General features: G+C 44.7%; 1 protein-coding gene across 10 annotated transcripts in view; it reads left to right on the top strand.

The window, feature by feature from the left end:
- Positions 1-15,187, top strand: part of PCNX1 (pecanex 1) — a 175,286-nt gene that overhangs the window by 37,563 nt on the left and 122,536 nt on the right. For 9 of the 10 annotated variants that reach the window (XM_059691932.1, XM_059691909.1, XM_059691936.1 and 6 more), the window contains exons 2-3: positions 2,846-3,054; positions 11,935-12,040. In XM_059691932.1, the coding sequence (XP_059547915.1) occupies positions 2,846-3,054; positions 11,935-12,040 (315 nt within the window). The remainder of the gene's footprint in view (positions 1-2,845; positions 3,055-11,934; positions 12,041-15,187) is intronic. The other variant, XM_059691928.1, reaches the window with a different exon arrangement.

Below are 15,187 nucleotides of genomic sequence, written 5' to 3'. Positions count from 1 at the left end.
CTCACCCAGGCTGGCAAGGCACCGCAGTGGGGACCCCCACCCTGATCCAGGACACCCTTCAGGGCACACCAGCCGGCCCCCACCCGTGCACCAGGCCTCTATCCTATATAGTAAAAGGGTAATATGCCTCCCGGCACCGGGATCAGCATGACAGGGGGCAGCGCCCAAACCCCCTGATCGCCCTGCAGCTCTGTGTGTGACAGGGGGCGGGGTCACAACCTCCCTATCCGCCCTGCTCTGTGCCTGATACGGGGGAGCTCCCCAACCTCTGATCGCCCTGCAGCTCTGTGTGTGACAGGGTGCGGCGCCCCAACCCCCTGATCGGCCCTGCTCTGTGTGTGATGGTACGGCGCCCCAACCCGCCCCCCACCCCCCACGGGCCCTGCTCTGTGTGTGACAGGGTAGAGCCATAACCTCCCCATCGGCCCTGCCCTGAGTGTGAGAGTGGTGGCGCCCCAACCCCCTGATCGGCCCTGCTCTGTGGGTGATAGAGGGTGGCGCCACAACACCCCCCACCCCCCACCCCCCACGGGCCCTGCTCTGTGTGTGATGGGGTAGAGCCATAACCTCCCCATCGGCCCTGCCCTGAGTGTGACAGTGGCGGAGTCCCAACCCCCTGATCCGCCCTGCTCTGTGTGTGACAGGGGGCGGCGCCCCAACTCCCCTATCGGCCCTACTCTCTGAGTGACAGGGGGGAGCTCCCCAACCCCCTGATCGACCCTGCTCCGTGTGTGACAGGGTAAGGAGCCCCAACCCCCCGATGGGCCCTGCTCTGTGTGTGACAGGGGGCAGCACCCCAACCCCCGGATTGGCCCTGATCTGTGCGTGACAGGGAGTGGCGCTGCAACCTCCCCATCGACCCTGCCTTGAGTGTGACAGGGGGCGGTGCCCATACCCCCCAATCGGCCCTACCCTGAGGGTGACTGGGGGTGGCATCGCAACCTCCCGATCTGCCCTGCTCTGTGCATGACAGGGGGCGGCGCCCCAACACCCCAATCGGCCCTGCTCTGGGCCCAACCAGGAGCTGCACCTAGGGATTGGGCCTGCCCTCTGCCACCCGGGAGCAGGCCTAAGCCAGCAGGGCATTATCTCCCGAGGGGTCCCAGACTGCGAGAGGGCACAGGCCAGGCTGGAGGACTCCCCCTTCCCCCCAGTGCACAAATTTTTGTGCACCAGGCCTCTCGTCATAATAATAAAATGCCAAGAGGCGTCACGACCAAGATGACCAAACAACTGGTTGCCATGAGGTGGCATTGACCACTTCTCGGTCCCTACCCCCGCCCCCCCGCCCGTGAGCAGGGGTGGGGCGGGACAGGCGACTGGCAAGTGAGCTGAACTACTGACCTCTTGGTTCCTCCCCCTGGCCCGCAGGCTCCGATGGATCAGCGATGGTGAATGGGGGAATCAGGGTGGGTGGCGGGAGGACCGGGCTGGCTGTCAGGCCGTTGGGATCACCAGCTCATCCCTAGCTGCTTGGGGGCTCAGGCCTGCAGGAAAGCGGGCGCTGGTAACTTCACCTCTATGTGCATGCGCTGGGCTGGCTGCTGATGGAACGTGCTATCCAAGCGCGCTGTCCGCTTGGGGCCGCTCATGCCAGGACGGGTAGGTCCCAGGTGCACCCGGCAGCCTGCATCAGTGCCTCAGGCCCCAGCAGCAGTAGCATCAGCTGCGGTGGTGCCCAAGTGAGCGGCCCAAGCAGGCAGCGTGTTCCATCAGTGGCCGTCTCAGTGCACGAACATGGAGGTGATGTCTCCGGTGCCTGCTTCCTTGCAGGCCTGAGTCCCGGAGCAGCCAGGGATGAGCTGGTGATGCCTGACAGCCTGGCAGCAGAGGCAGCGTTCGGCCTGGGGACTGGCGAACAGGCAGAGGATGGCCCTGATCGGAGGAGGCTAGGCCTAGGGACCCTGCCTGCACGAGTTAATCATGCGCTGGGCCTCTAGTACCTTCTATAATAAATCAAGTGGTCGTGAAGCCTGCCACTCCTGGACTCAAGTCTTCATCACTGAATCCTCAAGTATGATGAGTCTGTAATCCCTATGTCCAGGATGCTTCTGACCTGTTTCAGTTCAGTTTATTACTTGATTCTGTTCTGTATTATTTTATTTGGCAGTTTATAATTTTTAAGTGTTTTAAGTGTTTAAGTATTTTTTAAAATAAAACATACTTGGGTTTTGCATGTCTCATGTCTTAACTGGTTTTACAGTCACAGTTATAAGGATTCAAATGACAGTTTTAACTTGCAATTTTCTAGAACACAAGGAATGTTTATATCGTTAAAAAATTTACAGAGAGCACATAAACAGATTATATATATTTGGATCACAACCCTGTCTTACCCATGTATTATGTAATGTGATACCTTAACTCTCCAGTTGTATATTATAAGCTCTTTGGCATGGACTTCATGCCAGAACTGTCCAGTGGAAATGTACTGTCAATCACATATGTAATTAAAGTTTTTCTAGTAGCCACATTAAAAATAAATAAAAACAGATTTAATTAGTCTTAATATTTTATTTAATGCAGTACTATGTTATTTCAACATGTAATCAATATAAAAATTATTGAGATGTTTTACACTTTTTTTTCATAGGGAGTCTTCAAAATCCCATGTTATTTTATTTACAGTGCACAATTCAGTCAGACTAACCACATTTCAAGTGCTTAATAGCCTCATGTATCTAGTGGCTACTGTATTGGGCAGTGCTGTCTTTTACTTTTGCAACTTAGTAATAGTAACATAGTGTGTATGACTGTGTATGTTTATTCTTAGTTACATATTTCTCTAACTGAATGAAATATAAGATATTTAAAAATGCACATCTTTATTTTTTTCCTCTCAAAGGCCCTTCCTTCTTCCATGATTATAGTAGCAGTTTATTGTCCTGTGATAGCTGCTGTTTTCATTGTTCTGAAGATGGTCAACTATCGACTCCACAGAGCACTGGATGCTGGAGAAGTTGTAGATAGGAGTGCAAATGAATTCAAAGATCAGCGAGCCAAAGCTGAGCAAGGCAACTGTTCAATCAGGAGAAAGGACAGCAATGGACCGAGGTAAGGTCCCCTATGTCACTCAGTTTGTAATGATGTAGATTCTGCATGAGTACAGTGATGTGATTATTGTCCCCATTCTGTAACGTGGTTTAAGGTAGTAATAGATCTTACCACTATAGATACAGTGAGAAGTACAGATTGTCACAGTAGTAGATCACAGCAAAGCTAACTGGCATATCTGTGGGTTAAATCAATATCCTTGGCCTTACTGCTAAATTATATGTTGGAACCATAATAATTATAATTGTATAATAATTATTCATACCAAAGACCAAAACCAATGTAAAATAGTCCAAAGAAATAATAAAATTAAAGCATGACATATAAATCTTAGTACTTACATATTATCCTATATAATAAAAGAGAAACATGCAAATTAACCATCCCTCCGCTACACTCAAGCCACGCCGACCAGCCAATCAGGAGCAAGTATCCAAATTAACCCAACTAAGATAGTGGTGGCCACTAAGCTGGAGCGAGCAGGAGGCTTGGGTTGCCCCCGGCGATGGAGGAAGCCAAGCCTCCCCCTGCCCTGGCCAGTCCTTGGCTCCACTCAAGCTACAAAGTTTCAATTATAGAAGATAAATAAATCCCAGGAAAAGAAAAAAAGAAAAAAGGAGAGGCTGGGATCTTCAGTCGCTGGGGGGCTTGGCCAGCCTGAAAACAGCCATCAGCCCCTCACCTAGGTTGGCCAGGTACCCCAGCGGGGACCCCCACCCCGAAGGGGGTGTGGCCAGCCTGAAAACGGCCCTTATCCCCTCTCCCAGGCTGTCCAGGCACCCCAGCGGGACCCCCACCGTGATCTGGGACACCCTTCAGGGCAAACCAGCCAGTCCCCACCCATGCACCAGGCCGCTATCCTATATAATAAAAGGGTAATATGCAAATTGACCCTAACAGCAGAATTATTGGGAATGACTGGTCACTATGACACACACTGACCACCAGGGGGCAGGCGCTCAATGCAGGAGCTGCCCCCTGGTGGTCAGTGCGCTCCCACAGGGGGAGCTCTGCTCAGCCACAAGCCAGGCTGATGGCTGCCAGTACAGCGGTGGTGGTGGGAGCCTCTCCTGCCTCAGCAGCGCTAAGGATGTTCGAGTGCAGCTTAGGCCTGCCTCCTGCTGGCAAGTGGACATCCCGCGAGGGCTCCTGGGATGCCAGAGGGATGTCTGACTGCCAGCTTAGGCCTGATCCCCAAGTGGACATGCCCTGAGGGGTCCCAGACTGCGAGAGGGCACAGGCTGGGCTGAGGGATCCGCCTCCGAGTGCACACATTTTTGTGCACTGGGCCTCTAGTTATACATATAAATAGAACGTATCTATCTCTTAAACAAATTGTAATATTTTGCTTGGCATTTATAATTCCATTTTTTACTTAATCTATTATAAACTAGAGGGTCGGTGCACAAAAATTTGTGCACTGGGGGGGGGATCCCTCAGCCCGGCCTATGCCCTCTTGCAGTCTGGGACCCCTCAGAGGATGTCCACCTGCTGGCTTAGGCCCGCTTCCTGGGGGATCGGGCCCATGCTGGCAGTTAGACATCCCTCTGGCAGCTCGGCAGCCCTCGGGGGATGTCCACTTACCAACAGGGAGAAGACCTAAGCTGCAGTCGAACATCCTTAGTGCTGCTGTGGAGGCAGGAGAGGCTCCCGCCACCACCGCTGTGCTGGCAGCCATCAGCCTGGCTTGTGGCTGAGCAGAGCTCCCCCTGTGGGAGCACCCGGACCACCAGGGGACAGCTCCTGCATTGAGCATCTGCCCCCTGGTGGTCAGTGTGTGTCATAGTGACCAGTCATTCCCAGTCATTCTGCTCTTAGGGTCAATTTGCATATTACCCTTTTATTATATAGGATATTTTTTAATTTCATATTCTCACCTTAGAAACTTAGCTGTTCCTTCTCTAGAAGGAACCCTAAGAAGTCAGTTATGCATATAAGTTCATTCAATCTTCAAAACAATTGTATGAGGTAGATGTTGTGATAATCCCTTTCAGATGTGAAAACTAAGGTGAGAAAGATCAAATAATCCAGAGCGTCAGATCTGGAGTTCCTGCTTTTAACCACTATGCCATGTTTCCATTCATTATAATATACAGTATTTCAGATACCATAATAGAAATGCTATAACACAGATAATGTTTAATGTTTATGTATGTGTTCGAGTACACTGAAAACCTTTGATTATCCCTTTTAATTACATTTTCTTCAACACTCACATGATTACCCTGTTTGTTCATTGAACAGATAATTTACCCTTGAAATAATTATGTTCATAGCATTAATCACTATCTAGTTATTTCAGTTATTTTCACATTCAAATATTGATCAATATGATGTTTAGATTTTAAAGGATTAAATTTTTAACCATAATTTAGCTGAGGTAGATTTATTATAAAGTACTAGAAGCCAGGTGCATGAAAATTTGTGCACTCGGGGGTGGGTGGGTCCCTCAGCCCGGCCTGTGCCCTCTCGCAGTCTGTGACCCCTCGGGAGATAACGACCTGCTGGCTTAGGCCCGCTCCCGGGTGGCAGAGGGCAGGCCCAATCCCTAGGTGCAGCCCCTGGTGGGGCTCAGAGCAGGGCCGATTGGGGAGTTGGGGCGCCACCCCCTGTCATGCACAGAGCAGGGCGGATTGGGAGGTTGCGATGCCACCCTCAGTCACACTCAGGGTAGGGCCGATTGGGGGGTTGGGGCACCGCCCCCTGTCACACTCATGGCAGGGTCAATGGGGAGGTTGCAGTGCCACCCCCTGTCACGCACAAAGCAGGGCCGATCAGGGGGTTGAGGAGCTCCCCCGTGTCACTCACAGAGTAGGGCCGATAGGGGAGTTGGGGCACCGCCTCCTGTCACACACAGAGCAGGGCGGATCAGGGGGTTGGGGCACCGCCCTCTATCACCCACAGAGCAGGGCCGATCAGGGGGTTGGGCGCCACCACTCTCACACTCAGGGCAGGGCCAATGGGGAGGTTATGGCTCTACCCCGTCACACACAGAGCAGGGCCCGTGGGGGGCGAGGGGGGCACCGCACCCTGTCACAGAGCAGGGCCGATCAGGGGGTTGGGGCGCCGCACCCTGTCACGAACAGAGCAGGGCGGATAGGGAGGTTGTGGCCCTGCCCCCTGTCACACACAGAGCTGCAGGGCGATCAGGGGGTTTGGGCGCTGCCCCCTGTCATGCTGATCCCGGTGCTGGGAGGCATATTACCCTTTTACTATATAGGATAGAGGCCTGGTGCATGGGTGGGGACTGGCTGGTTTGCCCTGAAGGGTGTCCTTGATCAGGGTGGGGGTCCCCACTGGGGTGCCTGTCCTGCCTGGATGAGGGGATGATGGCTGTTTGCAGCTGGTCACATACCCTTCAGGGTGGGGGTCCCCACTGGGGTGCCTGGCCAGTCTGGGTGAGGGGCTGAGGGCTGTTTTCAGGGTGGCGGGTGCCTGAAGCTCCCAACTGCTTCTTTTTTTCTTTTTTGTTCATTCTGGGCCAGCTTTAGCTCTGAGCCTCCAGCTCAGAGGCCTCTGCTGCTGAAAGCAGGTATCTGGTGTGTTTGGGTTCTATAATCGAAACACTGTATCAACTCCAGCTCTGAGATCCCGGCTGGCTGAAAGCAGGTTTCTGGGGTTTTGTTTAGCTTCTATATTTGTAACAATGTTTCAAACTGCAAGCTCAGAGGCCGGCAAGGCAGGCAGCGAACGTTGGTTTCCTCCATCACTGAAGGAAGCAAGCCTCATGTTCACTTCAAGCTGCCTGGCTGCTGGCCGCCATCTTGGCTGGCAGTTAATTTGCATATCACCCTGATTAGCCAATGGGACGGGTAGTGGAGGTACGGCTAATTACCATGTTTCTCTTTTATTAGATAGGATACCTGCTTTTAAGATTTTCCATATATATTGCCAGATTCCAAAGATTTTATCTTTTAATTACAATGACTAGCAATCAGAGGGCTTCTATTTTGTTCTTTTGGCAACATTCAGTATTTAGTATTTTGACAAAATTGTGATAGAGATTTTATTGTTTAATTTTTCAGTGTTTGGATTACTACAGTGAAATGGAGGTATTTTTCTTGTGTTATTGCTACTTATGTTTGTTATTTTGTTAGTTCTCGTTCTATCAGTGTTTAGTTTTTTGCTATTTGGAGAAGATATTTATGTAGGTATTAACTATCTTTTATGTCAAGTACTTTTCTTCAGTTTATAGTATTTTATTTATTTATGAAGATCATTGTAATCTATATTTGTCAATGGTGATAGGATGTTTCTGATGAAAATCTGAGCAGTTAATGGTGCTAATAATCCACAAATTAGTTTGTGAAGTCTCCTTTATAATTCAGATTAGACTCTATCCTTCTTCTTTTCTGCCTTGCCCTGTACCTGGTATATATTTTTTAACAGATGGGGAAATTAAGGTATAAAGGTCGAATTTGGTGTATTGCTTACTACAGTTGACCATTTTGCTTCTGTGAGAATTTTAAATTACTATGTTTTCCGGGTAGTATGTGCTAAAACCCTCCATTGCTGAAAATTGGCAAGGCTTGCCAGTAAAGAAAATTCTTACTCAGCTGTTTTATATGTTTAGCTATATTTAGTATACATGTGGCTGGCTAAGAGTTCTGCTTCTAAATTTATAGAGAAGAGAGAGGTATAGTAATTTTGCTAGAGGATTTTTTTTAAGGAGTCATCTATTGTTTTCTTCTTTTTTTGCTTCCTTAATACCTTCTTCTCACTCAATGTTGGCCATCGAGCATTAATTCTAGAACATTGTTTCTCAGCCAGGGGTGATTGGCCCCCTAAGAGACATTTGGCAGTATTTGAAGATGTTTTTGCTTATCACAACTAGGGGGAGTACTACTGGCATCTAGTTTGTAGAGGTCAGGGATGTTGCTATGCACAGGATGGTCCCCACAGTCAAGAATTACGGTACCCCAAATGTCAGCATTGCTGACGTTAAGAAACTTGCCAGATGATGGTGTTTATTTTTGGTTTTGAGCTGGAAAGGGAATTTTCAGTGTCTTATTTGTTGAAACGCAGTAATGGTTTCTTAGACTGTGAGCTTATTTTCTCAGTCTTCACTGTTTTGAGTGCCTACATTCAGGTGTGTGGGGAAAAAACAAAGAACAGATATGATAACACATTGTAGAGTGCTGTGTAAGTGTTATTTTTATCCTCCCTTCCCACTTGAACTCCACATACCAGTGACTCAGTGCATGTTGTTTGCTCCTCTGAGACCCTAGCCAAGTTTTTTCACCCTTTGGTTTTTAGTTTTTTTCATCTGTTAAATCATAGGTTTTAAGAAAATACTTCATGAGAAAATGCAAATAGAGCACATGTTCCCATGACTAGAATGTACTACTTAGTAAATATTTGCTTTTATTTTAATTAATAATATTACAGATTATAATCATTTGGACTTGCTGTCAGAAATAATGTATAAAACTAGGCAAGATTGCCCTAGCCCATGTGGCTCATTGCACCAAAAGGTTGCTGGTTCCATTCCTGCCCAAGGCACCTGCCCAGGTTTCGGGGGGTGCAGGAGGCAGCCAATAGATGTTTCTCTCTTACATCAATGTTTCTCTCTCTGTCTCTCTCCCTCCTCTCCCTTCCTCTCTTTCTAAAATCAATAAAAAACAACCTTAAATAAATAACAAAAAACCAGGCAAGATTATCTATCAACTGACAACTAAATAAGCAAAATGTGTTTTATTTATTAAATGGAATATTATTAGGCCATGAAAAGGTATAAAGTGCTGATACATGCTACAATATGGGTGAGCCTTGAAAACATTATGCCAAGTGAAAGAAGCCAGTCACAAGTGACCACATAATATATGATTCCATTTATGTGAAACTAGAGGCCCAATGCACAAAATTCATGCAAGGAATTCGGTCCTTGCAGCCCCAGCTTCTTCCAGAGGGTCGTCCGGAAGGACATCCGGAAGGTCATTTGGCTGTCTGGGCTAATTAGCATACTATGCTTTTATCATTATAGATGTCCATAATAGGCATCTGTAGCGACAGAAAGTAGATTAGTGGCTACTTAGGCCTTGGCAGGATGGGAAGTGGGTAGGGTGGTTAAAGCTAAAGGGGTTTGCTTTGGTGGATAAAAATATTCTAACATTAACTGTGGTGATGGTTGCACAACTTTAGGAATATACTAAAAGCTATTGAAGTGCAGAGTTTAAATGGATGATCTGTAATTTATATATCAGTAAAGTTGAAGTATATAAACTAGGCAAACCTATATAAACCTTTTTCTGGTATTGTATATTTTTTCCTTAGTCTTTACCTTGTTCTCCATCTTCTGATTTTCATGGAATCTGACTTAGAGAATGCATTTCAGTGGAGATAGAGTGATGTTGCTGGATATTATTCATCACTAGTTCAGTATGGTAATAGCTGTCTCTATATACTCACTTAAGGTTTTACCAGATTAGAAAAATATTCCCCATCCTGGCCTGTATGTCTTGTTTGAGTTAACACCAAACAACTAACAGACTCGAGCATGTTCCACTTTTCTCACACATGGACATTTGTATGCTGAATTGGTTATCAGATTTGTAACCGATTTCCAGTATGCTTTATTTTTATAAATGGATAGCAAGTTAGAAAGCTAATTTTCTTTATTGAATATTACCTATCTATAGTCGGTGGCCTAGAGTTAGGAACCCTTAAGCAAATTGGGATCTGATAGTTATGAAACCATTAATAAGAACACTAAATATGATATTGTGATAAATACTTATCACTTATCACAATAAGTGTTTCATGGAAGCAACACTTATAAGCAAATTCTATTTTGCCCATATCTTTTGATGGCAGCTGTCAGAATACCCCACCCAAACAGGCTAAGGGAATTACGACTCACATTACTGAAAAATCTATATGTAAGGGATGTCTTCAAATGTGTGATTTCAAAGTGGTCAGAAGGTGTGATTTTAAACAGTCACTTTGTGGTCCTGTTTCCCTTCACCAGGCTGTGACCTTTTCTTTTCATTGGTTTTTTAGACAGCCTCTCCATTGTAGTTGTAAAAACGAAAAAGAAAAAGAAAAAGCGGCTACATTAACACTAGCAGATAGAGATAAATGTCTTTTCTCAACAATAGGATACTCCTGGCCTGATTCGGGCTAGCTTGAGTTGGGTCATGCATGTGCTTATTCTAGAACCGGGCTCTATCACCAAGAGAATAGGACCTGCTGATTGACTTTGGTTAGTAGAACTCACTGCGGATGTGTCAGCCTCACCCAAAGCCATATGAGAGTTTGGGATGGGGTGGTTCACCAGAAGAATTTTGGGTTGCTTTTTTGTTTGTTTTGTTAATGAAAAGGCTGAATTAAGTGTTGGATGGCAAAATAGTTTATATCCACTATGATGCCTAGCATATATCCTAGAATTTTTATCCTTGATAATAATAGCTAAAAAATTGAGTACTTAACTCTGTATATGCCAGATAGAATAAATAAAAAACTTGGGGCAAAAAATAAGATTATGATAAATTTTAGGCCTGAGTTGTTCTAAAAGTTGTGTTCCTAAGGAACTTTTATACATTTTTAAAAAATTGGTGTGATCACTTTTCCTAATTTGGGGGAATCCCATCATCTTTAAGTACTACTATATATGGGGATCTCCCCAGTTTTTTGAACCTAGAACTTTTCTCTTTTATCTAGTACCTGTTGTTACTATATAGTGAGCATCATTTTATTTAACTTAAGCCTTCTAACTCCTAACTCCTACACACAATTTTAGGTTTCCAGTTGTATAAAACAAGTTAGTATTCCAGTTAAGTGCTGTTAACTTAAAAAAAGTACAGATGTAAGTTGTTTGACCAGGATGACTGTTCTTTTGCATGTCCATCATTGTGTCACACAGCTCAGTCAGACTGGTCCTGAGAGTGGTATAATATCTCATTACTTGCTATGTTTACAATGACCGATTTCTCTTTGCTCTTAGGAAACAAAAGGCAAATCATTTCTTTTCTAGAGTGTTTATATGACACATATCACAAAATATGTACTCTGTTTGGTGTGCCTATTATAACTGTAATTAGAGGCCCGGTGCATTGGGGGGGGGGGGGGCATCCCTCAGCCCAGCCTGCCCCCTCTCACAGTCCAGGAGCCCTCAGGAGATGTCCTACCTGGCCTCCCTCTGCAGGAGGTGACCGGGCTGATCAGGGGAAGGTGTCGTCCCCATCACCCTGCTGCTGCTGCCACTGCCGGCGGTGGCAGTTGCGAGGCCTGAGCCCCAGGCCTCGCAGCTGCCGGGGCTCACGGCTGCCTGAGACCAGGGCCTCCAAGTCACCGGGGCTCACTGCTGCCTGAGACCGGGGCCTCCAAGTCGCCGGGGCTCACGGCTGCCTAAGACCGGGGCCTCGCAGCTGCTGGGGCTCACGGCTGCCTGAGACCGGGGCCTCCAAGTCGCCGGGGCTCACTGCTGCCTGAGACCGGGGCCTCCAAGTCGCCAGGCCTCACTGCTGCCTGAGACCGGGGCCTCCAAGTCGCAGGGCCTCACGGCTGCCTGAACCCGTGGCTGCCGTGAGCCCCAGGTGTCGCAGCCGCTGTGGCTTTGTCCTGATGGATGTCCGGAAGATGTTTGCCCTAATTAGCATATTACCCTTTTATTAGTATAGATTAAGGTCAGTTTCTAATGTTGATTGTAGACAATTTGAGAGAGTGTTTTTAAGTATTTTCAAGGAGTGACATGTTTATAAAATAGTTCAAATTCTTAGGTTTATAAATGAAAAATGATCATTTTTTTTTTTTTTTTTTTTTTTTTACCATTTGCTCTATTAAAAACCAGAACCTCTTAGTTTTATAGAAAAAATAATAAAAAGAAAGCCATTGTTGGCGGAATAATGGCAGTTTCTCTCTTTTTCTCATTCTTTCTCACAGTGATCCTGGTGGAGGCATTGAAATGTCCGAGTTCATTCGAGAGGCCACACCACCAGTTGGTTGCAGTTCAAGAAATTCTTATGCTGGTCTAGATCCAAGCAACCAGGTAGAAACCTGTGTGATTTTATTTGGCTTTTTTTCCTATTCCTGATGGTGGTCTCAGAAGTTCTCCTGTCTGTAATAGTCAGTTGGTGTTTATCTCGCTGATTAATAATGTTTTGATTATTTATTAATATATGTTATTGATATTCTTATTTTTTTATTGCTTAAAGTATTACAAATAGTATTACATATGTCTCCTCTCCCCCCCCCTCGCCCCCCCCCCCCCGCCTCCCCTACCCTCCAGTGTCTTATGTCCATTGGTTATGCTTATATGCATGCAAACAAGCCCTTCGGTTGATCTCTTACCCCCTCCTACCGCCCCCGAGCCCTCCCCGGCCTTCCCGCTGCAGTTTGACAGTCTGTTTGAGGCTGCTCTGCCTCTGTATCTATTTTTGTTCATCAGTTTATAATGGTCTTAATTATCCATGAATGAGTGAGATCACGTGGTATTTTTCTTTCATTGACTGGCTTATTTCACTTAGCATAATGCTCTCCAGTTCCATCCATGCCGTTGCAAATGGTAAGAATTCCTTCCTTTTTATAGCAGCATAGTATTCCATTGTGTAGAGGTACCACAGTTTTCTAATCCATTCATCTGCTGATGGGCACTTAGGCTGTTTCCAGATCTTCGCTATGGTAAATTGTGCTGCTATGAACATAGGGGTGCATATATCCTTTCTGATTGGTGTTTCTGGTTTCTTGGGATATATTCCTAGAAGTGGGATCACTGGGTCAAATGAGAGTTCCATTTTCAGTTTTTTGAGGAAACTCCATACTGTCTTCCATAGTGGCTGCACCAGTCTGCATTCCCACCAGCAGTGCACAAGTGTTCCTTTTTCTCCACATCCTCTCCAGCACTTGTCATTTGTTGATTTGTTGATGATAGCCATTCTGACAGGTGTGAGATGGTACCTCATTGTTGTTTTGATTTGCGTCTCTCTGATGATTAGTGACTTTGAGCATGTTTTCATATGTCTCTTGGCTTTCTGAATGTCCTCTTTTGAAAAGTGTCTGTTGAGGTTCTTTGCCCATTTTTTGATTGGATTGTTTATCTTCTTTTAAGTTGTATGAGTTCCCTATAAATGTTGGAGATTAAACCCTTATCGGTGATAACATTGGCGAATTTGTTCTCCCATGCAGTAGGCTTTCTTGTTGTTTTGTTGATGTTTCTTTTGTTGTGCAGAAGCTTTTGATTTTGATGTAGTCCCATTTGTTTATTTTCTCTTTAGTTTCCAATGCCCTAGGAGCTGTATCGGTGAAGAAATTGCTTCGGCATATGTCTGAGATTTTGTTGCCTTTGGGTTCCTCTAGTATTTTTATGTGTTTCCCGTCGTACATTTAAGTCCTTTATCCATTTTGAGTTTATTTTTGTGTATGGTGTAAGTTGGTGGTCTAGTTTCATTTTTTTGCATGTATCTGTCCAATTTTCCCAACACCATTTATTGAAGAGACTGTCTTGACTCCATTGTATGTTCTTGCCTCTTTTGTCAAATATTAATTGAGCATATTGGTTCGGGTCGTTTTCTGGATTCTCTATTCCATTGATCTATATGTCTGTTCTTGTGCCAGTACCAGGCAGTTTTGAGAACAATGGCTTTGTAATACAGCTTGATATCAGGTATAGAGATCCCACCGACTCTCTTCTTCTTACTCAGGATCGCTGCAGCTATTCGGGGTCTTTTTTTATTCCAGATGAATTTTTTGAGAGTTCGTTCTATGTCTGTGAAATATGCTGTTGGTATTTTAATGGGAAGTGCGTTGAATTTATAGATTGCATTGGGTAGTATGAACATTTTAATTATGTTGCTTCTACCAATCCATGAACATGGTATGTTCTTCCATCTGTTTATATCTTCCTCTATCTCTTTTTTCAGCTTCCTGTAGTTTTCTGAGAAGAGGTCTTTTACCTCTTTAGTTAGGGTTATTCCTAGGTATCTTAATTTTTTTGGCGTGATGTAAATGGGATTGCTTTTTTAGTCTCTCTTTCTGTAAGTTCACTATTGGTGTATAGAAATGCCATAGATTTCTTGGTGTTGATTTTGTATCCTGCTACATTGCCGAATTCATTTATTAAGTCTAATAGGTTTTTGATGCAGTCTTTAGGGTTTTTTAAGTATAATATCATGTCATCTGTGAATAAGGACAGTTTTACTTATTCATTTCCAATTTGGATGCCTTTTATTTTTTCTTCTTGTCTGATCACAATGGCTAATACTTCCAGTACTATGTCGAACAGGAGTGGTGAGAGTGGGCATCCCTGTCTTGTTCCTTTTCTTAGGGGAAATGGTTTTAGTTTTTGCCCATTGAGTATGATGTTGGCTGTGGGTCTGTCATATATGGCTTTTATTATGTTGAGGTATGATCCTTCTATTCCCACTTTGCTGAGAGTTTTTATCAACAATGGGTGTTGGATTTTGTCAGATGCTTTTTCTGCATCAGTTGATATGACTATGTGGTTTTTATCTCTCAATTTGTTTATGTGATGTATTACATTTATTGATTTGCGGATATTGTACCATCCTTGCATCCCTGGGATAAATCCTACTTGGTCATGGTGTATGATCTTTCTGATGTACTGCTGGATCCGATTTGCGAGGATTTTGTTGAGGATTTTGGCATCTATGCTCATGAGGGATATTGGCCTCTAATTCTCTTTCATTGTGTTGTCCTTATCTGGTTTTGGTATTAGGGTGAGTTTTCACAGTAAGTACATTTTTTTTGCTGAGCATACAGTTTAATCAGCAGTTACATATATTGCAAAGTTCATTTTTATTGGCTATATCAAGAATTTATTAGTAGTTTTGACATGTTTGTGTATGCATATTTTTATTTATCTTTCACTGCCATATAACTTTTATATGGCATACATATCTTAAGTGGATTTTTACACACACACACATACACAGTATATATTTAATTGCCATCCAGATCAAGAAAGTCCCTCATACTCCTTCAAAGTCAGTATTAACTTATATTTTGAGCAAATTTCTTATGGTATACTTTTGTTCAATTGAATCGATGAAAAGAAAGATTTAGTAAAATACAAAATATTACTTGAATGTTTTTAATTTTATTCTAAGATGTTAAATTTGCTTGAGTGCTTTCTTCTTGAATCCTTTGAAAACAGATTATAGAAAGAGTTACTGAGACT

Source organism: Myotis daubentonii, chromosome 1 (assembly GCF_963259705.1).
Source record: "Myotis daubentonii chromosome 1, mMyoDau2.1, whole genome shotgun sequence".
Taxonomy (NCBI): domain Eukaryota; kingdom Metazoa; phylum Chordata; class Mammalia; order Chiroptera; family Vespertilionidae; genus Myotis; species Myotis daubentonii.
This window is presented reverse-complemented; position numbering and strand designations above follow the sequence as displayed.